The sequence below is a fragment of the Ascochyta rabiei genome, chromosome 3, assembly GCF_004011695.2.
Source record: "Ascochyta rabiei chromosome 3, complete sequence".
NCBI lineage: Eukaryota > Fungi > Ascomycota > Dothideomycetes > Pleosporales > Didymellaceae > Ascochyta > Ascochyta rabiei.
Window position 1 is genome coordinate 1679066 of NC_082407.1, and position 26379 is coordinate 1705444.

Consider the following 26379-nt stretch of genomic DNA (forward strand, 5'->3'; position numbering starts at 1 on the left):
GACTGGTTTGAAACAGACCAAGTACATTCTCCAGGGCACCAAGAAGAGCATTTCTCTTAGCGTGCAGCTTCCATCAAACCAGCCTTTCGACATCGTCTCCGTACCCTGCGTCGTCTCCACACCCTGCGTCGTCTACAACAACATCCTCCTTCCTAGCCTTGAAACCCACCCCAGGAATCCGACTCCGCAAAGCGAGGCTGCTGCACACTACACTCAGGCTACTGAGCGCCATGGCCAACGATGCCCACACAGGGTCCAGCCTGATATGCTTCCCACCGCTCCGCACGCCGTGATGATCCACCTTGGCTCCTGTAGTGACTGGGTACAGGGCCCCAGCAGCAATAGGCATAGCAGCCAGGTTGTACACCAAGGCCCAGCCGAAGTTGAAGTACACTCGCCGGAACACGACGCGAGACAGGTCGAGAAGAGTGAGGATGGTGGTGAGGTCGCTGTTGATGAGGATGAACGAGGACGAGGAAAGTGCAATGTCTGAGCCGCTTCCAATGGCTATGCTCAGGTCTGCAGTGCTAAGCGCAGGTGCATCGTTGATGCCATCTCCCACCATCGCGATGGTAGCACGCTTCGGCGTTCTGGTCCTTTGGGATAGAAATGGCACACGGAACAGTGTCGATCTTGGTGGTTTGGTCAACGTCTGCCGGAGGTACTCGATCTTTTCGGCTTTCTCATCCGGAAGCACGCCGGCGATGATGTTGGAGCCAGGGATCCCGATTTGAGCACCGACGGCATTCGCTGTTGTAACATTATCGCCTGAGAGCATCCATACATCGATGCCTCTCTTTCGGAGGGAACGAACGACACCAGTTGCCTCCGGTCGGAGCGCGTCGGAGATGGAGAAGATGCAGGCAAGTTGCCAGCTATCCTGTGTAGCAGCTGAAAGTACTGCAAGTAGTGCTACAGACTCCCCACGAGCTTTCCAGGAGTGTAAAGCGATCATCATGTCTGGAGGTATAAAGACGTTGTGATCGGCTATGTGGGCTTCGTTGCCAATAATCGCGGTCACACTTTGTCCGTTGACGTTGAACGTCCCCTTCAAACCTTTGCCCGGGGTCTCGCTAACGGTCGTTATGGTCGGAGTGTAGACATCCCCTCTGCTGCAGAATGATACCAGTGCTTGAGCTATAGGATGGCCACTGTTCTCCTCCAAAGCTTTGACAATACCAAGAACGTGCAAAGGATCTTGTGAGTTGGCGAAGGCATGATCGGTGACTGTGGGATCGCCACCTTGGGTTAAAGTACCTGTCTTGTCGAACACAATGCAGTCCAGTGAGCTTGCTTCTTGGAAGGCTTCACCGCCACCTCTGACGAGTATACCGTGCTTTGCTGCTAACCCACCACCAACAAACAATGCAGTTGGTGCCGCCAAACCGATCCCACAAGGGCATGCAATGACGAAGACAGCGATTGCAAACCTGAGGGACCAGAGGGCCCAGCCTCCCGCTTCTTCGTCCCTCCAATTTTTCGGTATTGCGCCAGTGGTACCAAGCACAAGCCAAACAAGCCAGGTCACAATGGCGATGGCGACAACGCAGGGCGCAAAGTGAGCAGTGATTGTGTCTGCAACTCGTTCAACAGGCGCTCTATGGGTCTGTCCCTCCCGTACTGCGTTGATGATCTGGTCCAGCATCGAGGCGCCCGATAATGTAGTGATTTTCATCTTGATAGGCGCACCTCTGTTGACCGTCCCGGAGTAGACGTTGTCCCCAGCCGCCTTCTTGACAGGGCGTGATTCGCCAGTCAAGCTAGACTCGTCAAAGTTCGTGTTACCGTCAAGGACTACTCCATCAAACGGGGGCGAGGTACCGTAGTGGACCCGAACGACATCCTCTACCTCTAGCAAGTCTGTTGCCATCTTAACGTCGCCTGTCTCTGGTACAACAAGAGTAGCCTCATTGGGCCGCAACCCTCGTAGGGATGTGACCGCATCCCCAGTTTTTGCCTTGCTGAAGGCCTCCAGAAAGCGCCCAACAAGGAGAAAAAGGGTGAGGAACACCACGGCATCGAAATAGGAGTTGTCCATTGTGCCGGAGGATCTCTTCGTTGCAGCTAAAGCTAGCTCTGCAATCGAGGCAAAGAAAGCGATCGTCGTGCCTAGTGAGATGAGCATGTTCATGCTTCCAAATCGTGTAAACCGGTGCCACATAGGGGTGTGACTGCCTGGTCGCCACATTGCTTTCAATTCCTTGAAGGCCCGGATATGGAACGACTTTGCCGAGTAGAAATATGCAGGAATGGCAAGAAAAAACAAAGCCCAACTGAGTCGAGTGGCATTTCCAGCCAGCGCAGGTACCATGATGTACTGACGGACAGGACTATCGGCTGGTACTAAGCTCATAAACACAACGCCCAGGATGAACGTCGGAATGGCCAAGATAGCACATACGACTAAATGACGCATCGTCCGCCTTCTTTCTACCGTATGCATAGCATTGGCTCTTTCCTCGACTGAAGGGGGATGGAATATTGATGGTACGAAGGCAGGATTTGTTCTTGTAATAGCGTCAAAGATGTGTCGAATGCTGAAAATCGGAGGATCAGGAAGGTATTCCACGTAAAGAATTGGTGACACCAACGACAACGGTGTTCCTTTTATGTCGACTGTGTGGCTCCCCTTAAAGCTCTCCCTGATATTTCGTATGATCGTATCAGGACAGTGAGCACAGAACATTCCGTCAATACGGATCGAAACAGCCCTTGTGGTGGCAGATTCTTCCGCGCTGGCGGAGTTGACGCCCTCAAGTGTTGCAGCATAGCCAACACCTTCGATGCTCTCCTTGATATCCATCAAATGCTCCTTACCCCGAAAGGTGACGGTAGCACTGCTGGTGAGGAGATTGGTGTCTACCGCATCGATCCAGGAGTGCGACTTCAGCGCAAGGGTGACATGACTAGCACAAGAATCATGGGTCATTTCACGGATGGTGTAAACGGCTCGCCACTTGTCCGAGCGTTGCTTGTTTGGAGAAGAACCCTTCAAGACGACAGTCTCGATTTCTTCTAGCTTATCCACGCTGGAGTCGAACCCACAATCTTCGATTGTGCCTGTGATCTCTCCGACGTTGTGTTTGCCCTCGAATGTCACAACACCGCTATTGGTGAGGAGGTTGATGTTGACTGTTCGGACCCAAGCCAGTTGCTCCAAAGCGTGGGTGATGCTGCTAACGCATGAACTGCATGTCATTCCCGATAGAGCCAAGGTCGCCTTGTATGTGGAGGGGCGACTGGTTAAGTCGGCACTGACTGGAGCCTGTCGAGTAGGCGGCCTTGACTGGGAAGAGAGAGTGATGTCCAAGCTAGGCTCTGAAGATGTCGCAACGGTTGCGAGCGTCTTCGCATTTGAGGTGGAGTCCTGATCCAGCGCGAGAACAATACCTCCTTGCTCGGCCTTGCACTGGTCGCATTGTTCCAGATGTACCGTGTTCTTGCGCATGTTTTCCTCGCGACTTTCAACCGCCTTCGGTGTCGCCCAGCGCGATACTGCACGCTCTAATCTTGAAGGCCAATCGAAACCATGTCCATATGTGCTGCTTCCTTGTCGTGCTTCGTAGATAGCTTCGTCGTCTTGGAAAATGCAGTGCACCTCGAATCCAGTAGCGTCCAGTGAGCCTAATATCTCTGCAATTGATAGTTCCGGTTTATGGCGAACGACAACGGAGTGCGCAACAATCGAGATGACAATTGACTCAGGCGCAGGATAAAGCGCATTCAAGCTTTCTTGGATGGATCCCACGCATGACGGACAGTGTAGGTTAGCAATAAAGCAGGTTGTTGTGACGACAGCTCGTTGCGGGTCGCGCACCCTAGAAGACCGATCCTTGGATGACATGGCACTCAAAGAAATTTGGAGTGGTTCGCAGCGTACTCCCGCCGGCTTGAAGCTTCTTGTTTGATATTGCGCACTGAGTGATTGGTGGTAGGTAATATGGTGGAACAAGAAAGTGCGATCGGAAGATCAGGCGATAATTTTTCTGAAGTAAATGTAGTATCCTCAAAGGGATCTTATATAAAGGTTTTCTTGCCACACTTGAACGTAACCTACGCTTTGTCAGACCTTGCGTCGCCGCCCGCACATATCGCGCACCCTGGAGTTTTGTGGGACCATCGTCCGCACAATGCGCGCACTCGAGTCCAAGACGACAACCTAGGCAGCAGCTCCGTGACAGTAATGCTGGAGGCTTTCCATGTTATTGTTAGCATCTCATAGCTGGAGAAATTTATGCGGAAGCACTTGATATGGAAGCCCGTATAAGTGTGCACGAAGGCTACTCGCTCGAGATCGTCACCTTTCGGCAAGGCTGCCATGTCTATAGGTTGCTGTTCGGGATGAAGAAGAGTCGCACCACAAGACTGAAGGAAAGGTAATCACCCGCCAAACTAGGAAAAACAACTTCGCGACCAGACCACCGATCGTTCATCGTGACTCCGGCGTGGCCTCTTTATGGTGCTGGGAATCCTTGTCCACATGCTCTTGCGAAGATGCGTATGCTGGAGGAGCCTCGCCACCCTCGGCTTTAACAAGATCGCTGACAGGAGCTCCGGCAATATCGCCCTTTGTCTCCATCGCAACTGTAGGCTCGGTCCCTTCGCCGCGGCGCTCATACGGAACAAAGGCGTCGTAATACCTCGGAATAGTGAAACCAAGGATGATGACCACCATGGTCAGATTTGCCAAAATAAAGCCCGTGATGTACATGGGATCGTACCGAAGAGTGTGGAACTCTGGATAAGCGAAGCTGAAGATGATGGCCAAAACTGGCCCAGAGATGTAGCGGAGTAGGAAAGGCAGGAAAGCAGGAATCTTCCAATTCTTTCCTTGCCCGACGATAACATTGAGATCACGTCGAAGTTGATTGCCCTGTATACACATTTAGCGTGAGCCTCAGGTAAAGTCAAAGAACTTACGGAATAGAAAGCCAAGAACCAAAATTTGCGGAAAATGACGTTGGTGTTCCACAGCGACGGAGCAGCGGTACTGGGTATGCGTGCGATAACGGTCGCGACAATGGCAAACGCCGCATAGAAGCCAATACCGGCGCCAGCGCCAGCTCCTGGACTGTTGATTCCATGTGCCAGGACGATACCGAAGAACTGTCCGCCGAAGAAGCCAAAGTTGTAAAGGCTGAAGGCTACGAGGCCAGTTTGATCGACAATATCACGCCAACGGTATACCGTCGTGGCACTTGTAACCTCAGTCCACACCACAAAGATCAGTGCGATGTTGTTAATCCATCTGTCCACACCGTCGAGTAGGTAGTAACCAAACTCCGTGCAATATGGCAAGCACATGAGGAATGAACCCACAGTAAGCACAGTGACCACAACCGGACGTGAGGCCTTGACCATTCCAGAATCGCAAATCAAGGTCACGACCACGTCCAACATAACAAAAGCAGAACTGAATCCAAGAACGACAAGAGTGAAGAAGAGCAGAACTGCCCAGAAGTTGGCTCCAGGCATTTGCAGAACAGCTTCTGGTAAAGTCAAGAATCCTACGACAAAAGCACCAAGTCTGACGCCATCTTCGGGCCAACGCTGGAGGTATCCAACAACCCCAAACACGGCGAAAGCAGCAAAGTTCTCAAAGAGGACGTTGCTACCACAGATGAGGACGGCATCCATGACAGCATTTGCGTGCTTTTGGTTGTAGCTTGCGTAGCTCGTGAAGTAACCGAAACCAATACCAGTAGAGAAGAAGACTTGTCCGACCGCAGTCTGCCATACAACACCAGATGCGAGTTGGTCGCCTCTGAAGTTGGTCCATAGAAGCTTGACGCCTTCGCTGGCATTTGGGAGAGACAGTGAACGTCCTACAAAGATGATGGTGGTTACGATTGGTAGGCCCATGGTGAAGTAGACAACTCTGCCAGTCATGCCGACTCCGCGGAAAATGGAGATCCAGATCAGGAACCAGACAAATATGCTCCACCCAACAGTCTCGCCGATGAGAGAGACTTTGGGATAGCCGACGTATGAAGCGACGCTGTTGCCGTCGTCAGTCAAACCTCCTTCAGTGATATTACCAACGTGAAGGACATCGTTCCAGTAAAACTCCTCTATGCGGCCTTCCCATGGCAGCGGACTTGTAAAGCTATGGCGAAAATAACTCATAATCCACGCCAGGTTGACAGTGAAGTATTGAACCACGATAAAAGACACAATCACTGGGCCCATGCCGACACCCTTGAGCCGTCTGTTCATGTTGTTGAAGGCTATAACGGTGCCTCCACGATAGGCTTGACCGATGGAGACTTCGAGGACCAAGGCGGGAATGGCGATGAGGAACACTGCAAGCAGATACGGGATGAACCATTGGAGACCGTAGTTGTTGTATACGACAGAGGGGTATCGAAGCAAGTTTCCTTGTCCAGCGCAGCCACCCATGGCGGCAAGAAGGAACGCAGCGCGCGAGGGCCATTGGTCACGTCCGTCGTCTGATTTTGATGGTGGAGGCGCCAGATACCCACCAATCTTTCGGAGGAAATCCATCCTGTCTGGCGGTAGACGGGTTTAGGAAAAAGAAGGAGTGGAAGTGGGGAGGCAGGATGGGTGAACAAACCGCACAGGCAAAGATTGGATTTTGTATCTTGTTCATAGGGTCAAAACCGCCAAGGACTGTAGCAAATTCAGGGATCCCAGTGCGTTCATCCCACATCAGTTTAGTATTGGCGTTCACACCACTACCGGTCGACGCCGGTAAGGCCTCTCAGGATAGGTAAAGTGTAGGCGCAATGCCATCTCAGTATCCCGTAGTCTCGGCACGGCCGACGCCCCACCTTCGAAGACGAGTCCAAGGGTCTTCAGGTATACACAGGAATTCAAGAAATACACAGTGTATATTCTTGAGAAACTCTGGGTACGTTGCAAACACCTATCTGCTGTAGGATATAATTCAGCTCTGGGGCATTTACTACTGCTTGTGAGCATTCAATACGTCCAAGCTATAGTACCACAACGACACTACGTAGATTTCACAAACGGCGTGCAGACTGATGCCAAGGTTCCGCTGCACGATGTGGATACAGAACGCGGCGGAGGTTCGGCGCACGTCAGCTGTGGCGTACAAAAAGTGCTTCTAGCGAATTAGCAGCAAGTACTCTGCCGGTTTCCGACTTGAAGAGCCTGGGCGTGTCTTGGCCTCCGCTGCCATGGTCACGTCGTAGCTGCAATCTTCGTCATGCCCTTCAGCCATGAGGAGAAAGGCGCTGTCTGTTTTTGATGTCGTGCTTAGAGACCCTGATTACGTGCTTTGAAAGAACTTGTGATGCCAAAATCGACCGAGATTGTGGGCAACACCTTCATAGTACGCAGCCACATTCTGAACCGGGGTTCTCAGGCCTTCACTCATCATATCACAGCAGCAATCCTGCAGGATCAGCAGATCGGCTTTGCAGCGTGTGAGTGGGGTTTCGAAGCCTTGTCCTGCCTCTGGACCGTTGCTTGATGGTTCCAAGCTAGCAATCATGCGCTTCTTCAGCCTTGAATTTCTTGCAGGCTAGAGAAGGATCTGACAATTCGATAGTAGAACCGGAGATTGTGCATGTCGAAAATTCTCCAACGGGCGAGATAATCCATTTCCTCTGAGTGGTAGGGTCTTCAAGGATTTGGCTGCTCTTCGGCCTGAGCGTCCCACTGTAGGTGGTTGACCATAGTCCTTTCTGCTTCGAGTTCCACCTTCAGCGTACCAATCCGGTAGGTAAGCTCGGTGATCTTTGCATCACGAGCTTTGATGATGGTTTGTATCACATCGCGACCTCGTGTAAGACCTTCAGCAGCCTTGACGTGCTTTGATAACAAGTTGTCAAGGTCCCTTTCTGTTTGTGTACTAAGTTTGATGTTGGAATCTTGCAGGAGGCCAAAGACATCGCGGACAAGGTCATCCCCACCCACGTCCTTGAAGCGACTTGGCGTAGGCGTCTCGTAAGGAGACAAGGATGGTGTTGCAGTCTGAGGCATCTCATCGGTTGGGCGAGAGGGAGTGAAGGGGGATCTGCTTAGCATAGACGAGAAAGGGTTGGCTTGGACAGTTCGAGCTGTCTGCGGTGTCTGCAGCTCACTGGCGTTGGCCGCAGCCCGATCTTTATTCCAGAGCAGCGTTCGTCTTGCCGAGGGCGTCACAAAGTCGCTTGTCCGTGCTGCCTTTCTTGGCGCTTCGACTGCGGTCATGACACTGTTCAGTTCTTCTTTGAAGGCATCGTCGGTGCTTTCGAGGTCGTACTCGTCGTCCATGTCAAGGCTGGCCGCTCGAATTCGCTTCCGAACCGAATTACGACGTCCTGGATCGCTTGTATATGGTGGTGGAGGTGACGCTGGGCGTTTAGGCGGCGTTTTCGAAGTTGTATATGTGGACTCGGTGCGAGAGTTGTTTGCAAGAGCTGCTGCCTCACGTGGATGAGCATTGCTGTCCCACAAAAAGAACATGCATCGAGATTTGTCGTTCTGCTGCTTTTGACAGATACGGACTATATAACGTTAGTTGTTGTGGCAGCAGGAGGTATTCGCGCTGCTGGCAAGCCTACAGCATTTGCCCTGGTTAGGGCCCTGTTTCTCCACCTCGAAATGGTTTGCTAGATGACGAGGAGTACAGTCGCCTGTGGCGGTGGCCAGTTGCCTGTTAGAGAGTACCTATGCACTGCACTCACAGTGCCAAACACCATCTATGAATAGGCCTCTTTGCGCACCTCCAGCACCTCCAGCACCTCCGCGGCGTCGTGTAAGACCGGACATGCTCGCAACAGGCACGCAAGGTTGAAACCCAAGTCACGATAACACAGTTGTCGCGACGATAACAGGCGCATGCGTTGCTTATGTTCAGCCTGGCGCATGACCTCAGTACGAAGTGGTGGGGCTGGGAGGGAGCTCCCTCCACGCCAGGGTCCAGCTGGGCAGGAACCAGCTGGCAACGCGTTTGACCAAGACAAGACGGGCCGCTTCGTACCCAGATTTCTACTTTGTAGCTTCACTCTTCGTCCCTGGTCGTCAGCTAAAAACCCTTCCCGCTGCTGTTCCCTATAGCTGCCGTGTTGCTGATCCCACATGTTCTCCAGGAAAAGACGTGCAACCCTCCGCGTGGGGTGGCGAGCCGCTCTGAGCCCCGGCTGAGCCCAGCTCCGCGGTCTCGATCTCACGGGGTGCAGAGTGCAAGGTCAATGCTCCTTTCGTGTGCATGTCGTTCCAAGGGAACGCGCCTGAGCTGATGTCCCCTCACATGCCCGGCATTCCTCTGCGACTAGCTGCGCAATGTAGCCAGCAGAGGCTACAATATCATTGTTCTTGCCTCGAGCCCTCCTGCTGACCTCTATCGCGAGGGCGCCCAATCCTCAAGATGCTTGTCCGCTCTCTGAAGATCCCGCCCGCCTTTCTACTCCTCCTCGTCTTCCTTGCCTTCTTTGGATGGCAGCTCAGCCAGGGCCCTTCTCATGAAGAGGCCCCCGTAGACATGTCTCCTGTGCCTGCCGAGGCGCCTCCCGAGAAGGGCACGCCCCGTATCGCGCTCATGACGTTTGTGACTGAAGAGCGCTCATATCACCACCTCTCACTCAAGAGCAAAGATCGTAAGTCGGACTGTGTTGCACTGATCACATCGAGCCTAAGTAAACGTCCTAGATTACGCCCGCCGCCATGGCTACGATCTCATCGTTGATTACGAGTCGCACACCGACCGCGCTGTTGTCTTTTGGAAGTACAACATGGCCGAGCGTCTCATCAAGACTGGCAGATACGACTGGATATGGTGGCTCGACTTCGATACGCTCGTGACCAACACAGATATCAAGGTCACCGACATCATCAAGGAGGAGCTCAAGAACGTCACTGACCCTGATGCGATCGATTACCTCACCACCCATGACTGCAATGGCTACAACTCGGGCTCCTTCCTCGTCCGCGGTCACGAAAGGTCACTCAAGCTGATACGCGATTCCTTCGCCATCCACGACGAGGCGAAGAAGAAGGACAAACATATGAGCGAGCAAGACGCTACAGTTCAGCTGCTCAAAGACGACAAGATCATGGCTGAGAGTGTGCACCAGGTGCCGCAATGGAAGCTGAACGCCTTTCCACAGGAAATTGCGTGCTTCGATGACTCTCGACAGGTGTGGGAGCATGGCACCTTCGTCGTACATTTTGCTGGGGCATGGGCACACGTCAAAGGTGAAGACCCTACCGGCCAGCTTATGAAGAAGTACGAACATGAGATCATCTGGGGTGATTGGAGGGAGTTCTACGACCAGTAGTTTACAGCGTTGGCGCTGACGGTGTACTATCCAATCACTCTACTGCCAATGCCGAATTTTACATACTGACACGTCGAACTAGCCATCAATAGCATGCAGTGCAGCTACATCTGAACTGCTTGTATACCGAGGCCATGAGTACAGGCCTGTCTTGTTGCAGACTAACAATGAAGACGGCTTCCAAGATGGGACGGACGAAGGCTTCGAGTCTGCTTGCAAATGCCTAACAACACATGTGAATCTCGCTGTACATTGCCATACCTTCTCGTAATGCAGACTATCTGCAAACTGGCACTTAACGTTTCCTACAATTTTAGGATCAGTAGCCTCGTTTCTGGCTGTTTCTTTTACTTGGCGGCACGCAGACAAAGCATGATGATGATGATGATGATGATGGGAGACAACGTTGTCACAACCCGTGCAAATACGGGAAATGACAACATTGGACCCACAGCGAGATGTTCGGAATCGGTAAGTGAGCGGTCCGCTCGCGCTCGACTCCACTCACTGCCTAGAGTCGTCGCCTAACGCGAGTACATGTCGTATGCCGATCCACGCCTGTGTTCGCGAGAGACGCTGTCTGGTGCAGTTGTGCTATGATTGGCGTCAGAGGTGTCTGTTGGAATCCTCGACACACGGACAACAGCTGCAACAAGATGTGGCGCAAGGTATCTCATCCCCCAATTGTATCATCTGATTGACATATGGAGAAAATTGGAGCTGCCTGAGATCCAGCGGGTCTCGATAGAAGAACAACATTCCTTCAGCTGAAGCCAGGTGAACCGTCGAAATGCCCCCACGTGAATCAAACAGGGTGCGGCTCGAAGACGTTATCGCGGAAGTGTTTCATGTCGATCCCACTACATGACCCCTGCCTTGCGCCGCTGGCAAACCCGGAAGGAAAGGAGTTCAGGAATACACGCATGTGAAAAGACACAACATTGTGAAGTCGCTGAACAACGCCACGAGCTCTGGCAGCTCTGCGCACGCGGAAAAACCATGGCGCGGCCTCCGGAAGCAAACGTGTGCACATCAGCGTTCCAACCGTCGGACATGGATGCGCCTCGCGGCTCTCGCTGGAAGTCTCGGCGAGTTCAACGGTATCTTGTGCAACTTTGATTCGCTCCGAAGAAGATAACAACTGTGAAATTTGGCCGCCACTGGGCCCTCAGTGGTGCACAAGCAAATGTTTTCGTACCAAAATTATCCCAACAGCCTCGAGTAAGGCAGAGCCCCACACCAATGCGCCCCATCGACGTCGGCCGATTTAGAAAGCAACTTGTTGCTTGCTCGACCCAGTTTTCTTCGCAATCCGGTTGGTGACAAGGGGCAAGCTGTCTTGTCGAAATGAACATCGTAGATCGGGGTCTTCGAGCGTATATGTGGAAGCCCGTCTGGACCGCACATCACTTCTCCACTACACCCACCTACAAACACGTCTCATAGCCCTCTCTTTACTTCGCTGCATTCACTTACACCCTTTTCTTTGCTGTCACTCGCTTGTAGGCAGTCGGCAATATTTCGTCTTCGAAACTTCGTCCGGCGAAAATTCCACGGTCGACGTCATTCCTATCGTTAGCTCAAAGTCTACACGAGCCTGTAAATTCCAGCCATTGCCAGTTGGCTGCAACTCAAGAGCTTTTGCAAGGTCGCTGACCTCCGAATAACCAGCAACCATGACGACGCCCGTGAATGAGCGGCCCGAGCCAACCTACAACATGGACCGCAACACGCCCGCTCCTGCGATCCATCAACGCTCATCCGACGACGACGGAACCTATATTGGCGAGGATTTGAGCCACCAGCATTCCAACACATCGGCGCCAGCGAACCCTCCAGGACTTGCGACTGGAGCTCGGCCACGCTCTGGAACCCACTTGACGGTGGAGACGCAATACGACCACCCTAACTACCATATGCAATCACCTTCTCAGACACGCGAGCAGGCGAGCAGACTTGACGATGACCTTGCGCTGCTCCAAATTGAACGAGGCATCATGGATGCTGAAGCACTGGAGAGGGGGCACTCGGTCACTCGTTCCATGCAGCGTGTTCGATCCCGACGCGACGAATTAATAGACGACTTCGACGCAGCGACAAACCCTCTGCACGAACAAGCAGCTCGTTACAAGCCTCCGGAGAATCCCTCCACAAACTTCTCGAAATTCTTTAAGAAAGTACATAACTCGAGTTGGATCGTTAGGTACTTCACATACATTACGCCCCTAGTCCTCCTTATTCTCATACCGATCCTTGTCGGAGCCTTCGCCTTCCCGGATGCGACTGTTGGCGGCGTTGAGCTTGTGTGGTTTTCGATATGGCTTATGATCGTCTGGTTGACACTCTGGGCTGGCAGGGCAAGTTCTTTACGTCTGCTGCATGAACAAATTCTGACATCTGACAGCTACTCGCAAAGCTGCTTCCATGGCCTATTGGACTTGTCTCTAGTCTCTTCACGAACAACAGTAAGAAGTGGAGAGACATGGGAAAACAGCTCGAGCTGCCGGCAACATTGTTCTTCTGGTGGTTGGCCATCGAAATCTCCTTCCTTCCCACGATGAAAAACCACAGTGTCGAGGATCGGGGATGGCAAAAGACCATGAACAAGGTCATTGTTTCATTCTTTGTCGGATTCGTGCTGAATTTTGTCGAGAAGATCATCATTCAGCTTATCGCCATCAGCTTCCATCTTCGAACCTACCAGGACAGGATTGAATTGAACAAGTTCCAAATCGGCAGTCTGGTCAAGCTCTACACGTACTCGAAACAGAAAATCGCAATGGAGGACTCTGAATTCGAGCGCTACGACCAAGGACCGTCTGGGGCGCGCACTCCTGGTAAATTGGTTACCGAGGCTCAGAAGAACATCAAGGAAGGCTTCAGCAAGTTCGGCGATATTGCCGGAAAAGTTGCTGGCGATTTCACTGGCCGCCAAGTCACGTCAAGCAGCCACCCTAGTCAGGTCGTCATTCAGCTTCTTAGTACAAACAGTGGAGGTCAGGTTCTTGCTCGCCGCTTGTACCGAACCTTTGCACGGCCTGAGACCGAGACGGTACACGCCGAAGATTTGAAGAACGCTTTCGAAAGCGACGAAGAGGCAGACGCTGCTTTCTCCATGTTCGACAAAGACATGAACGGCGATATCTCAATGGAAGAGCTAGAGGCTGTCTGCGTTGAGATTGGTCGTGAGCGCAAGTCCATCACAGCGTCGCTGAAGGATCTTGACAGCGTTGTTGGTAAGCTTGACGATGTGTTCATGTTCATCGTCTTCATCATCACCGTCGTCGTCTTCATCTCCCTCATCTCGACTTCAGCGTCTGGTGTGCTAACGTCTGCTGGTTCCACGCTTCTGGCTCTGTCTTGGCTGTTCTCTGCAACAGCACAGGAATTCTTGCAGTCATGCATCTTCGTGTTTATCAAGCACCCTTACGATGTGGGCGATCGCGTCCAGATCTACGGTAATAGTGGGGACTTGGGACGTGGCGATGATTACTTTGTCAAGGAAATTGCTCTCTTCTACACCGAGTTCAAGAAGATGCAAGGTCACGTTGTCCAGGCACCCAATAGCTATCTGAATACGCTGTTCATTCTCAATCACCGACGCTCAGGAGCTCTCGCTGAAGCTGTACCTATTATCATCAAGTTCGGTACTACACTTGAGCAGATCGACCGCCTCCGCCAGATGTTGCTCGAATTTGTTACGTCTGAAAAGCGCGAATACCAGACCAACATCCTTACGGAGCTGAGGGCAGTCCAGGAAGTTCATTGGCTCGAGATGAACGTGGTATTCTTCTACAAGTCGAACTGGCAGAACGAACTACTACGTCTACAACGTCGCAACAAGTTTATATGCGCACTTACCATGTCTATTCAAGAGTGTGGTATTGAAGGACCTCGCATGCGCTACCCTGGTCAGAAGGAATCCTTCCCTGTCTATCTCCAGAACCTCCAGAACGCTCCTACGCCTGGTGTTGGACACAACGGCAACCCTGATAACCCGAGCGGACAAATCAACAATCAAAGTCAAGATGAACCTTTCGTGCCAGCAGCGACCGACGGATCCAACGACGCTCCCAATGGCGGCCCCGCTCGTCGTGGCTCTATCCTGCGTCAACCTGGTCAGCACCGTGGGGAGTCAATAGCTGCAATGGGCCGACGCGTCGACTTCTCTCTAGGCATGAAGGGTATGATTGATGACCCCAGCGGCGATGTGCTGGACGACCGTGACATTGCAGCCCGCCAGAGAGCTACTGTCGTTAGAGTGACATCGCCGTCACGACACTCTCAGGAGCCAGCGCGATCTTCTCACGATACCGGCCGTTCTACTGGTATTCAGCGTGTTGGCACGAACAGCAGTCTGGGAGCGCGGGAACACTACCACCGAAACAGGTTCTTCAGCCGCAGCCGTCATGGCGACGAAGAGATCGGCATGGCCAACATACCCGAGGGCGATTTTGACAACTCTCCAAGTGGCAAAGAGAAGCTGGACCCACGTTCTGGGCTTGTCAGTCCTAAAGCTGTGAGAATGAGCACTGAGGACTCTCGTGCGCCTACCTCTTCTGGCGCTCTGCACCCACAAAGTCTGAATCCAGCCAACTCGACCACTTCAGAGAGGAGCTTTGCTTCTCCAGCACGAGCACAGACCGATAACTTCGAGATGAGGCGAATGCGTTGATCTCGCGGCAGTTTTCTTTTTCTTTCTGTGCCCATCTTTCAGATTGATCGCATGGTGGTCGGGTCCAGGGCGTAAGCATCAAGCAAGAGCCATGGAGTTGATCTTCTAAAGCAGACCAAGGGCAGTGCGCCGGGTCGTGCATTCCATTCCCTTAATTCAGCGTTATAGCGCGCAGGCAAGCGACCATACTGTAGATTTATGATATAGATTGAAGCCTACCTCAAAGACCACACTAGCCGTTTTGTTTGTTTTTGTGCTTCTAGAGACGCGGCCAAACCGCGGTAACGACTGCGGGCGGGCGGGACCCTGACCGTCAAGCCGCGCCATGATCAAGCCATTTACCAAAACTGCCCATCGTGATGGTGTATCCACTGGCCTCATGGATCGTAGTTGCAATAGTGTCTGGGCCCGTCAGATCCAGTTTGTCTCTCGCCAGACTGGTCTAGGCATGCGTCTCAAAGAGGGCATACATACCCTGAACGGTGTTTTGGACTAATACACAATCGGACGGCGCTACCGTCGCGTACACAGACCCCCTGCACCTGTGGGGCGGCTTCTGGCGGTGAGGAGAAGCAACGACATTCAGAGATTCTCAACTAACTCCCAAGTCCCAACCTTGAAGCCACTGCTACAGCCTGTGTGATACAGCGTCGACCATCCACCATGCGAGGAGAGGTACGTCTACCTGCATTGCCCGTCTCAGACACGCCTGTCCATCCCACAACAACCACAACGCCAACAACGCCAACAACGCCAACAACACCCCCTTCTATGCGCCTGGGACGCGACGATTGCTCGGCCGGCTCACCCGCGCAACGGTTGTATGCTTGCCGAGGGCCAGAGAGCTGTGCTGAGGGCTAATGGCCTCAACATCGCTGTGGACACGAACTACACGCAGAAATGAAAACTACGTGCTGACAGAGAGCTTTGTAGATCTGCCACCTCCACATCGGCCAGGCCGGTACCCAGCTCGGTAACAGCGCCTGGGAGCTGTACGTCGCGCAAACCCACGCGTCCATCGTGAAGCGCGGCAGCTGATACACTCTACCCAGGTACCTCCTTGAGCACGGCCTCAAGGCTGATGGTCGCCCGGACCCCGATGCGAAGGATCTCAACGAGGGCGGCTCGTTCGAGACCTTCTTCACGGAGACTGGCAGCGGCAAATACGTCCCTCGCTCCATCTTTGTCGACCTTGATCCCTCTGTATGTGGCCGATACCGCATAGCACACCAAGATGCTAATTGGCACAGCCCATTGACGAGATCCGCACTGGCTCCTACCGGCAGCTGTTCCACCCTGAGCTGTTGATCAGCGGCAAGGAGGACGCTGCCAACAACTGTGTGTATCTCCACGCGCTCTTGCCTTGCAACATGACTGACGTACACAGATGCTCGTGGCCACTACACCATCGGCAAGGAGATGGTCGACAGCGTGATTGACAAGATTCGCCGTGTCGCCGGTACGCAGATCGCGCTCAGAACGCTTGTCGGTTAGTACTGATAGCAGGCAGACAACTGCTCCTCGCTCCAAGGTTTCCTCATCTTCCACTCGTTTGGTGGAGGCACAGGTTCCGGATTCGGGGCTCTCCTCTTGGAGCGCCTTTCCACCGACTACGGCAAGAAGTGCAAGCTCGAGTTTGCCGTTTATCCTGCTCCTCGCGTCTCTACCTCCGTCGTCGAACCATACAACGCCGTGCTATCGACCCACAGCACAATCGAGAACTCCGACTGCACATTCCTTGTTGACAACGAGGCCGTCTACGACATCTGCCGTCGCAGCCTAGACATCCCTAGGCCTAATTATGAGCACCTTAATCGCCTTATTGCTCAGGTTGTCAGCTCCATCACCTCCTCTCTGCGATTCGACGGCGCCCTCAACGTTGATCTGAACGAGTTCCAGACCAACCTTGTGCCCTACCCGCGTATCCACTACCCTCTTATCAGCTACGCTCCAGTCATCTCGGCCAAGAAGAGCTCCCACGAAAGCTTCAAGGTCAGCGACCTTACCTTCCAGTGTAAGTACCCCACCAATAAATCCAGCCGTGGCACCAACTGATCCTTTCAGGCTTCGAGCCCAACAACCAGATGGTTGTTTGTGACCCGCGCAACGGCAAGTACATGGCTGTCGCTCTTCTGTACCGTGGAGATATTGTTCCCCGTGACTGCACGGCTGCCGCTGGTGCGCTCAAGGCCAAGTCTTCCTTCAACCTGGTCGAGTGGTGCCCCACTGGTTTCAAGCTCGGAATCAACTACACCAAGCCCATCAGCGTTCCTGGCAGCGAGCTTGCCGCTGTCGACCGAAGCGTTTCCATGCTGAGCAACACTACTGCCATTGCCGAGGCCTGGTCGCGTCTTGACCACAAGTTCGATCTCATGTACTCCAAGCGTGCTTTCGTCCACTGGTACGTCGGTGAGGGTATGGAGGAAGGAGAATTCTCCGAGGCTCGCGAGGACCTCGCTGCTTTGGAGAAGGACTACGAATTAAGTGTTCCTACTTTCTTGAGCGGGATGTTGGCTAACAGTGTGTTCAGGAGGTTGCCAGCGACTCTCTCGATGACGAGATTGACGAAGGCGAGTACTAAGCGTTATACCACTAGGATAGAGAGAAGCTTGTACATTTTGTTGGGTTCGATGTGTCAACTTGTTGTCGTGGTGTTCTGCTGGGACAGAAAGCCCGAAGAGAAAGTAAACAAATCAACATATTCGCTCACGCGATTTTGAAGATGAGTAGTGTCCAGACTGGACGTCTTGCTGCGTTACTGTCCTTGCTATGCATTTCTACAGCATCCATTTAGTCGCTCGAAATTGACGTAACCGTGACTTATGATATGTCTGCAGTATGCAAGCTCTTGACAGCAACCAGGACTTGTGGTCGTGCACGCGCCTTCTAGTGCGCGGTCTACAGAGGTAATACTTGCGAGTGTGGCGGGGAACGAGCCGAAAACAAAGTCACGTCATGCCAAATCGAGCGAGCTCCCCGCATTTGTCTTGCTTCCAGCTTCAAGCAAACGAACACATCTTCACAATTCCTCAACATGTTCAGCTTACCAAGGATCTCCTTGCCATCTTTCCTCACATCAGGAAGCGGTAATCACCAAGCAATCGACGTCCCCTCCGTCGAAGTCCACGATATCGAGACTGCCGCCGAAAAGCGCCCGCGAACCCTCAAGCACCTAATCAAAGCAAACCATGCAAACTATTCGATCATATACCATGACCTGCGATTCCACAATCACACACCACACGTATGCTGCTCTAATGCCTCTCGCGGCTGAAGGTAGCTGCTAAGCTTGTTGAGTAGATCCTGGGGTCGGCGTATATCCTTGGAGCCACTGCAGAACATTTGAACGATATTTATGAGAAGGAAGCCGAGAGCTTGGAGCCCTGGCATGATGCGCCAGCAGAGATTACCAGGGACGACTGGAGGGACTTTTTGGGGAAGAGAGAGTGAGTGTTATAGCATGTACAATGGGCATGTGCTGACGATGTGTAGGTACCAACGCGCTTTTGTTGACTTCTTCGAGGACCAACTTGTTTTCAGGCGATATGATGTCGAACATGTATTGGAGGAGTATCTGCTGGGTGGCAAGGAGCCATTGATCAACGGCGTGATATCAGGACTCGCGCATCCCCTCATTCACCTTGGGTACGCCTACGAACTCGGGTCGACGACCGTTGCCATCGAAGCTTTGGCTCTCGCCGCGTGCTTTTACAATCCCCTCCACAAATACATCGACGACGCTTCGTACACGAAGCCAAGTCCTTACCGGAGTGCCAACCTCGGTGAGATTCTCGTGAAAGTCCAAGAAGACAAGCGTTTCGATGGGCTATACCCGCATCGTAGCGGGGACATATCAAAAGTGCTGGAGGAGCAAGAGGAGGCGCTTCTGGAATACTGGAATGCGTGGGAGCTGTCAGATCCGCAGAAGGCGTTCCAGCAGTCGCAGGAACTTGCGGTCACGATACTGATGGGCACCGAGGCGCCAGAGGATACAAAGTTCGATTTTTTCTTCGTGCATATCCTCACCTCTTCCCACGCGGTCCGTGTACTGCTTCCTCTGATCCCAGCCAAATTCCATGTCAGTTTGGTACGGCAATGGTGGCTTTTCACGCTTGCTGTGTACATCGCGCAGACGCGGCCTCAGGTCGACTCAACGATTATCGAGAGGTATCAGCTGAACGGACGAGGCTGGAAGTTTGTCATACACAAGGCTCTTGATTCTTCCGAGTCCACAGACGCGCACTACGTTAAAGGTATGACCACACTTTCTTCCCTCAGATGCCCCACTAACCCCATACAGCGTTGCGATGTATGAAGGCAATCTCAGAAACGTGGGGCGATGACTCGCAATACTTTGAGAAGGCGGCAGTCAAGTTTGCAGATGAGTTTGAGCATTGGGGAGGATTCAGCACTGAGGAAGATGCTGCTAATCTGGCCTACCCTGAGCGGCAATGAGCGACTGGATGATAAATTGTCATGGCGGAATTGTATACTAGGACGTCATGGGCATGCATGACATTGTTTGATCCTTTAGTCCAGACTCACATAGACTAACAATACGCATATATTAATACCATGTTTGGACAGGAATGGGACAGACCTGAATCATGCAAGGGCTAGCAGATCGGTGATCGACTACCGTTGTGCATCGTCGTAATTCGTTGGATATTTCAAGCTTGTGCACGGTTATTCATTCTGCACACAGGGTCTGCGGCAGTCAGATTCTTCCAGGACACATGGTGCCTCTGGAGGGCTAGTCCAGCCTGCACGAAGTGGGGTGGCTAATGTTGTCAGCTCAGCCTGGGAAAGCTTGAGAGAAGCTTCGGCATGTGTGTAGGTAATTGTTTCCGCAAGGAGAAGAGACATGACAAGCCGATACTGGGCGCGTCAACGATAGAAACGTTCATGATGCGTCTCTTGAATGCCTCCACAGCGCAGAGCAGCATGCGGTCGATGAGGCGACAGGGACGCAAGCAACCTCAACCGCGCTGACCGAGAAACCAACTGTACCCTTCCTTGCCTTTCGGATCTCATCTCATGATCGGAGAGGGTTCCCACCTATTATCCTGCAAACGTCATACCGACGTATCCGCGGTCTTTTCTTGGCGCCTGGGAATCCCATGAAAAAGCTGACAAGCTTTCCAGCGCTAAACACGCTTTTGAAACGCTTTCGGTACGCACGCGCCACACCTTCCGTGATCACAAGCAACTTGCGTCATACCGTGTGCATCAAGAAAGCCATCAGCACTTTCGCGATCAGGAGATGTCCGGTAGCACGGCTGAAAGGTCCCGCTGATACACCCGGTCCTTACTCTTCAACTTTCTTCCCTCCTTCCCCTACAGAGATCTTGACTTCTCACAACAACCCTCTTCCCCACGTCCCTCCGCTCCATTCCGTCGGCTTGCCCCCACCCTGCGAACTGGTAGTCTAACCACGCAATTCGGGCACAGCTCTGACAACAAAACATCAAGATGCCCATGGCACTAAAAAAAGCGCTGGAGAGGCTCAAGCCAGGCCACAGCAGCCATGGCTCCGACGACGACAGCGGCATCAAGTCATCTAGCGGCGTGAATACGCCAGTCTACTCGACTGCCAACGGCAGAGCCCAGTCACCGCAGGCCACGCCACGCTCGTCTGGTATCTTCGCCCACAGGCCAAGCGGTGAGATGAAGCGCGACCAGATTGCCTCTCCTGCGGACAGTAGGTCGAGCCTCGATCACGGTACCGCCCCGCGCAAGTCCATGACCGGTGTCTTCCACCGCGGCACGCAGAGCTCCAGCCGATCCGGCTCGAAGGATCGCAAGCACGAGAGAAGCGGCTCACTCTCCACCCACGGCCCAATGCGAGCTGTCAAGGAGAAGCTTCACATCGCAGACTCATCCAGCGATGAAGGCAGCGGCCCCCTCAACCGAGATGGTGAACACATGTCTCGCAACCAGCTGCGCAAACATGAGAAGCACGCACAACAGGAAGAGCGCCACAAGCAGAACCAGGAGAAGGAAGCAGAAATCGAGAGGAGAAGGAAGGAGATGGAGGAACAAGCAAACGCCGAATTGACGCCAGAGCAAAAGGCGAAGTACGGCTCAGTCCCTCCTAACAGCTATGCCGGCGAGTGGAAGCACCAACAGCGCGCCAACATCCAAGATTTCTCCGCTGATGATATCGGCAAGGAGGTCATCTTCCGCGCCCGCATCCACCACCTCCGCAAGATGAGCTCCAAATTCGTGTTCTTCGTGTTCCGTCAGCAGCTCGCCACCATTCAGGGCGTCCTGATGGAGCACTCAGATATTTCCAAGTACATGCTGTACTGGGCAGAGCATCTCGAGGTTGAAAGCGTGGTCCTCGTCAAGGGCATCTTACAGGCTCCCAACTCAAAGCAGGGCGAGGTCACTGGAACCACCATCCACGACGTCGAAATCTCCGTGCATGCACTGCACGTCGAAGCGGAGATCTCCGACCATCTCCCCTTCAACGTATACGAAGCCGAAGTCACACAGGCCGACGTCGATGCTGAGCTTGCTCAGAACGACCACAAGGAGGGACACAACCGCGTCAGGATTGCAGACAGAACACGCCTGAACAACCGTATCATTGACCTACGGTCAACCGCATCGCAAGGTATCTTTCGCATCCAGTCTGGTATCTGCAATCTCTTCCGTCAAGCTTTAGACGAACAGGGCTTTATTGAGATTCACACACCCAAGCTGCAGGGTGGTGCCACCGAATCCGGCGCCAGTGTGTTCAAGGTCGAGTACTTCAGCCGTGGAGCCTTCCTTGCCCAGAGCCCTCAGTTGGCAAAGCAGATGGCTATTTCTGCAGACTTTGGCAAGGTTTATGAAATTGGTCCAGTGTTCCGTGCCGAAAACAGTAACACATACCGTCACTTGACGGAATACACTGGTCTGGATCTTGAGATGCAGATCGACGAACACTACCACGAAGTCCTTCGTGTTCTCGACCGCACGTTCAAGACCATCTTCAAGGGCATCTACGAGCGTTTCCGCCCTGAGATAGAGGTTGTGAAGAAGCACTTCCCCCACGAAGACTTGGTTTGGCTGGACCAGACCCCTATCATCCCATTCGCAGAGGGTGTGCGCATGTTGAACGAGTCAGGATGGAGGGACGACAACGGCAACCCTCTTGACGAGAATGAGGATTTGGGTACGAGAGACGAAGTGCAGTTGGGTCGTGTTATCAAGGAGAAGCTCGGCACTGACTACTATGTCCTGGACAAATTCCCAGCCAACGCGCGACCATTCTACGCCATGCAAGACCCGAACAACCCCGAGCTCACCAACTCGTTCGATATCTTCTGTCGTGGGCAGGAAATCCTCAGTGGCGGTCAGCGCATCCACGACTCCAGGCTGCTGTTGGACAAGATGTCCAAGCTCAAGATGGACCCTTCGACTATGGAAGAGTACATCCAGGGCTTCCAGTGGGGTGCACCACCTCACGGTGGTGGTGGTATCGGTCTGGAGCGTATTCTCATGCTCTTGTTGAACCTTGGAAACATCCGCCACGCTTCTATGTTCCCTCGTGATCCCAAGAGCCTGCCTGAGAAGCCAGTCGTCAAGCAGCTGCGCCATCCAGATGCGAGCACTATGCATCCTCCTTGGGAAGGACAAGATCGTGTCATGGCCAAGATCGACTTGCAACCCATCGAGAAGCTTATCGCCAATTATGGAGACGCGACCAACACATCGTGGCTCGAGCCTCGCACAGAGGTTTGGCGGGACCAGAACACTGGTGCGGCAGTCGGGTTCGTACCTCAGGATGGCTTTGCTATCACTGTCGGTGACCCGTTGTGTCACGAATCTCAGTACCTCAAGACCATGACTGGCTACCTGAAATACATCAAGAAGGAGCGCAACCTCAAGCCACTTTGGCTCCTGGTGGGTGCCCCCGTAGAAGAGGTCCTTGCTACAAAGTTCAACTGGCGAACATTCTCCGTCACTGGTGAGCAGCGAGTGGACCCGGCCCATAATCCTGCGGACAAGGATGCAGACGTACAGCGCAAGATTCGTCATGCCGAAAAGGAAGGCGTCAAGATCAGCGACTACTCTATTGGTACACCGCCACCACCAGAGGTCAAGAAGCAGGTCGATGCTCGTGTCGAAGACTGGTTGAAGGGCCGCAAGGGTCGTCAGGTACACTTGACCAACATCCACCCATGGCAGGACGAGGAGCACCGCCAGTACCATATTGCACATACTCCCGACGGCACAATTGCTGCCTTTGTCGCAATGGCACAGCTCTCACCCGACCATGGCTGGCAAGTGAAGTACTCGCTCGACTTCCCCAACGCCCCCTCAGGCTCCATCGAGTACATTGTCACGCACGCGCTCAAGGCCGTCGCCGCTTCTGGCGCTGAGTCTGTAACCTTCGGTGGAGGCGCCAGCTCCAAATTCACCCCGGGACACAATGTCAAGGGCACTCGCGTCAAGGTGCTTAGCCGCGCCTACCACGCCATTGCGACCGAGCTCAAGCTCACCAATAAGACCGAGTTCCGTGAGAAGCTTGGTGCCATTGATGACCCGAGCTACATCTGCTACCCGCCGCACGGGCTGGGCCCCATGGCAATCAAGGCTATCTTGAACTTCTTTGAGGACGACGACATGTAGTAGGAAAGATACAGGATGCAGGATTAGTGAAGCGCAGAGAGGGCATGATACCATCGGGGCGTTACGGCAGAATTTACGATTTGATGACTGCATGCTGGCCCTCTTCTCTTTGTCGATGCAGTGAGTCTAGCGGTGCTTCGTTTGGTTATCCATAGATGATATCTTTGTTCCCTAATACAATACCCCTTACGCTATGATCAAACCATGTCAAGCTTCATATGCCCGCGACTGTTGCCTGAGTGATGGTCTATTAAGCAGATGTTGAATATTTGAGAGTGATCAAGGTTGGATACTGACTCCCTTCGCAAGTGAAGTCTAAGAAGAAAACAACATCTCACTTCGTGGCCGTGGTGTATGAGGATTGTTCCCTTGGCCTACTAGGTCTTCATGTGAGGAGCACAAGCCAGCCAATCGCACAGCTCCCAACCCGCTTACTCATGCCAACGGCCGCTGAAATTCCATCCATGTTCTGAGGCTCACGGAACACCAGAACGGCATTCTGGCTTCTCCACAAAGTTGCATCACATCGGACCCTACAGCGACTCGATATCAATTCTGACCCCTGCTATGCGCAAGACTCGGACAAAGGCTCTTCCTGATCCGCAGCTTAGGACCACAGCCGAAAGCATCGTTCCATGACGGGGGAAATTCGGATTGCGGGGTGCGCCACGCCCAGCACCCGGGGTACCGAATTCTACTACCGTTGATTATGCGGCGCTGTGATTGGTCAAAATGAGCCTGCCCCACGACGACGACGGCTGGTCGACGTGTGGAGAGTCCGGTACGGGCCCTGGAGGTCGTCGGAAGCATGCTCGTCGCCAACAAGCTATCAGGAAGGAACAAGCTGTGGAGCGCCAGGTCTGGAGAAGCTTGGAGAAGGAGGCGTGAGGATATAAGACGGTGCGCATCGCCAGGTCTAGAGTGAAGAGCAAGAAATCGAGCTGCGCCGGTTACGTCAAAGAAGTGCCCGTTTCTGTTCAAAAGTCAACTCCTCTTCTGACTTGTTGTCCCTCGGTCCTTACACACCTACATCTCCTCACGACCGTTGCGATGTTCCTCACGGTGTTGCTCACGCCGTACACGCTCATCCTCTTCCCAGTCCTCTACTACATCTTGCCATACCTCCGCAACTGGCAGATCAAGGACATTCCTTCGCCATTCCCTGCTGCTTTCACCAACCTTTGGCTCCTCCTCCAGGCCCGACAAGGGAAGCGTTACCTGGCCGTAGACAACGCGCACAAGAAGTACGGAACACTGGTCAGGATCCAACCGCACCATGTCAGTATCGCCGACGCCGACGCGATCCCCGTCATCTACGGCCACGGCAACGGAACGCTGAAGAGGTAAGCTGCGGTTAAAAGTCAAGTAGAGAAGTGGTACTGACAGGTCTAACTCCCCTCCAGTGAATACTACGACGCCTTCGTCTCAATCCGCCGCGGCCTCTTCAACACGCGCGACCGCGCCGAACACACTCGCAAGCGCAAGACTGTTTCGCACACCTTCTCGGCCAAGTCGGTCCTCCAGTTCGAGCAGTACATCCACCACAACCTCGAGGAGCTGCAGAAGCAATGGGACCAGCGCGCCGCGTCCAAGCAGGGCGGCTGGTACCAGATGGATGCGCTGCACTGGCTAAACTATCTGGCTTTCGATGTCATTGGCGATTTGGCTTTCGGCGCGCCATTCGGTATGCTCGAGAAGGGTAGGGATTTTGCCGAAGTCAGGAAGACGCCGGACGCCGAGCCTACGTTTGCGCCTGCTATCGAGGTTTTGAACCGCAGGGGTGAGGTCTCTGGGTACGTTGGGCTGCTCCAGACATTGCACTTTCTCCAAGCCAACTTTAACGACTCTCAGGACGATCGGCATCCTTCCTCAGCTCAAGCCGTACGCGAAATACTTCCCCGACCCCTTCTTCAGCCAGGGCATGAAGGCCATCGAGAACCTCGCCGGCATCGCCGTAGCGCGCGTGAACGAGCGTCTTGCACGACCCGACACCGACCGCGTCGATCTGCTGGCACGGCTCATGGAAGGCCGCGACGAAAAGGGCAACAAGCTGGGCCGCGAAGAGCTGACAGCCGAAGCGCTAACCCAGCTCATCGCCGGCTCCGACACGACGTCCAACACGTCCTGCGCCCTGCTCTACCACTGTCTGCAGCACCGGGACGTCGTGCGCAAGCTGCAGCAGGAGCTCGACAAGGCGCTGCCGAGCGATGGAGTCCCCACCTTCGCAGCCGTCAAGGACCTGCCGTACCTCGACAGCGTCATCAAGGAGACGATGCGCATCCACAGCACTTCTTCCCTCGGCCTGCCTCGCATCATCCCCCCTGGTCCCGGTCTCACGCTCAGCGGACACCACTTCCCCCAGGGCACGGTCCTCTCCGTCCCAGCCTACACCATCCATCACTCCAAGGAGATCTGGGGTCCCGACGCAGACACATTCAGGCCAGAGCGTTGGGAGAAGGTCACCGAGAAGCAAAAGGCGGCTTTCATTCCTTTCAGTTACGGGCCGAGGGCGTGTGTGGGCAGGAATGTGGCTGAGATGGAGTTGGCGCTCATTGTGAGTACCATCTTCAGCCGGTACGAGTTTGAGTTGCGACAGGGCGAAATGAAGACAAGGGAGGGTTTCTTGAGGAAGCCGCTCGGTCTTGAGGTCGGCATGCGCAGGAGACAAAAGTAGTATCGCTGTAGCTGTAGGCAGAGAGGCTATTCACACTTGATTCTCTTCATGTATATTGTTTGGTAGCTACGAGAGTATACTGGCTCCGTACTACTTGTCTTCTCTATTGAACAACGCAAATGCCCCTATAATTCGATGAGCGCTTGCCTACCTATTGT

At 53.5% G+C, this 26379-nt stretch overlaps 9 protein-coding genes across 10 annotated transcripts, besides 3 other annotated features; 6 read left to right on the plus strand and 3 right to left on the minus strand.

Annotated features, from left to right (window-relative positions):
• Positions 1 to 73: 73 nt before the first annotated feature.
• On the minus strand, positions 74 to 3844 carry EKO05_0002143 (uncharacterized protein; the record flags this gene model as incomplete). The annotated part of the gene is made up of 1 exon (XM_038947439.1): positions 74 to 3844. One exon carries the CDS (start codon positions 3842 to 3844, stop codon positions 74 to 76), a length of 3771 nt encoding a protein of 1256 aa, XP_038792814.1.
• A 585-nt stretch (positions 3845 to 4429) lies between these two features.
• On the minus strand, positions 4430 to 6504 carry EKO05_0002144 (uncharacterized protein; the record flags this gene model as incomplete). Its single annotated transcript, XM_038944231.1, has 2 exons — positions 4430 to 4873; positions 4921 to 6504. The coding sequence occupies 2 exons, from the start codon at positions 6502 to 6504 to the stop codon at positions 4430 to 4432; spliced, it is 2028 nt and encodes a 675-aa protein (XP_038792815.1).
• Positions 6505 to 7611: 1107 nt separating this feature from the next.
• Positions 7612 to 8742, minus strand: EKO05_0002145 (uncharacterized protein; the record flags this gene model as incomplete). Its single annotated transcript, XM_038944148.1, has 3 exons — positions 7612 to 8477; positions 8535 to 8606; positions 8658 to 8742. 3 exons carry the CDS (start codon positions 8740 to 8742, stop codon positions 7612 to 7614), a joined length of 1023 nt encoding a protein of 340 aa, XP_038792816.1.
• Positions 8743 to 9340: 598 nt separating this feature from the next.
• EKO05_0002146 (uncharacterized protein) lies at positions 9341 to 10250 on the plus strand (the record flags this gene model as incomplete). Its single annotated transcript, XM_038944195.1, has 2 exons — positions 9341 to 9569; positions 9622 to 10250. The coding sequence occupies 2 exons, from the start codon at positions 9341 to 9343 to the stop codon at positions 10248 to 10250; spliced, it is 858 nt and encodes a 285-aa protein (XP_038792817.1).
• A 372-nt stretch (positions 10251 to 10622) lies between these two features.
• Positions 10623 to 10646: a tandem repeat.
• A 1280-nt stretch (positions 10647 to 11926) lies between these two features.
• On the plus strand, positions 11927 to 14925 carry EKO05_0002147 (uncharacterized protein; the record flags this gene model as incomplete). Its single annotated transcript, XM_059635844.1, has 2 exons — positions 11927 to 12607; positions 12655 to 14925. The coding sequence occupies 2 exons, from the start codon at positions 11927 to 11929 to the stop codon at positions 14923 to 14925; spliced, it is 2952 nt and encodes a 983-aa protein (XP_059491827.1).
• Positions 13505 to 13554: a tandem repeat.
• A 663-nt stretch (positions 14926 to 15588) lies between the features above and the next one.
• EKO05_0002148 (alpha-tubulin) lies at positions 15589 to 17645 on the plus strand (the record flags this gene model as incomplete). 2 transcript variants are annotated; one of them, XM_059635846.1, is made up of 8 exons in its annotated part: positions 15589 to 15600; positions 15859 to 15917; positions 15978 to 16128; positions 16176 to 16263; positions 16313 to 16384; positions 16436 to 16939; positions 16990 to 17409; positions 17456 to 17645. In XM_059635846.1, 8 exons carry the CDS (start codon positions 15589 to 15591, stop codon positions 17479 to 17481), a joined length of 1332 nt encoding a protein of 443 aa, XP_059491829.1. The 2 variants fall into 2 exon arrangements, with proteins under 2 accessions (XP_059491829.1, XP_059491828.1); XM_059635845.1 differs by having other exon boundaries at positions 16990 to 17645.
• Positions 15646 to 15687: a tandem repeat.
• Positions 17646 to 17959: 314 nt separating the features above from the next.
• EKO05_0002149 (uncharacterized protein) lies at positions 17960 to 19380 on the plus strand (the record flags this gene model as incomplete). The annotated part of the gene is made up of 4 exons (XM_038944133.1): positions 17960 to 18169; positions 18226 to 18371; positions 18418 to 19178; positions 19226 to 19380. 4 exons carry the CDS (start codon positions 17960 to 17962, stop codon positions 19378 to 19380), a joined length of 1272 nt encoding a protein of 423 aa, XP_038792820.1.
• A 1017-nt stretch (positions 19381 to 20397) lies between these two features.
• On the plus strand, positions 20398 to 23547 carry EKO05_0002150 (Aspartate--tRNA ligase; the record flags this gene model as incomplete). Its single annotated transcript, XM_038947440.1, has 1 exon — positions 20398 to 23547. One exon carries the CDS (start codon positions 20398 to 20400, stop codon positions 23545 to 23547), a length of 3150 nt encoding a protein of 1049 aa, XP_038792821.1.
• A 1050-nt stretch (positions 23548 to 24597) lies between these two features.
• EKO05_0002151 (Benzoate 4-monooxygenase) lies at positions 24598 to 26221 on the plus strand (the record flags this gene model as incomplete). The annotated part of the gene is made up of 3 exons (XM_038944238.1): positions 24598 to 24890; positions 24951 to 25340; positions 25399 to 26221. 3 exons carry the CDS (start codon positions 24598 to 24600, stop codon positions 26219 to 26221), a joined length of 1506 nt encoding a protein of 501 aa, XP_038792822.1.
• Between the last annotated feature and the right edge of the window lie 158 nt (positions 26222 to 26379).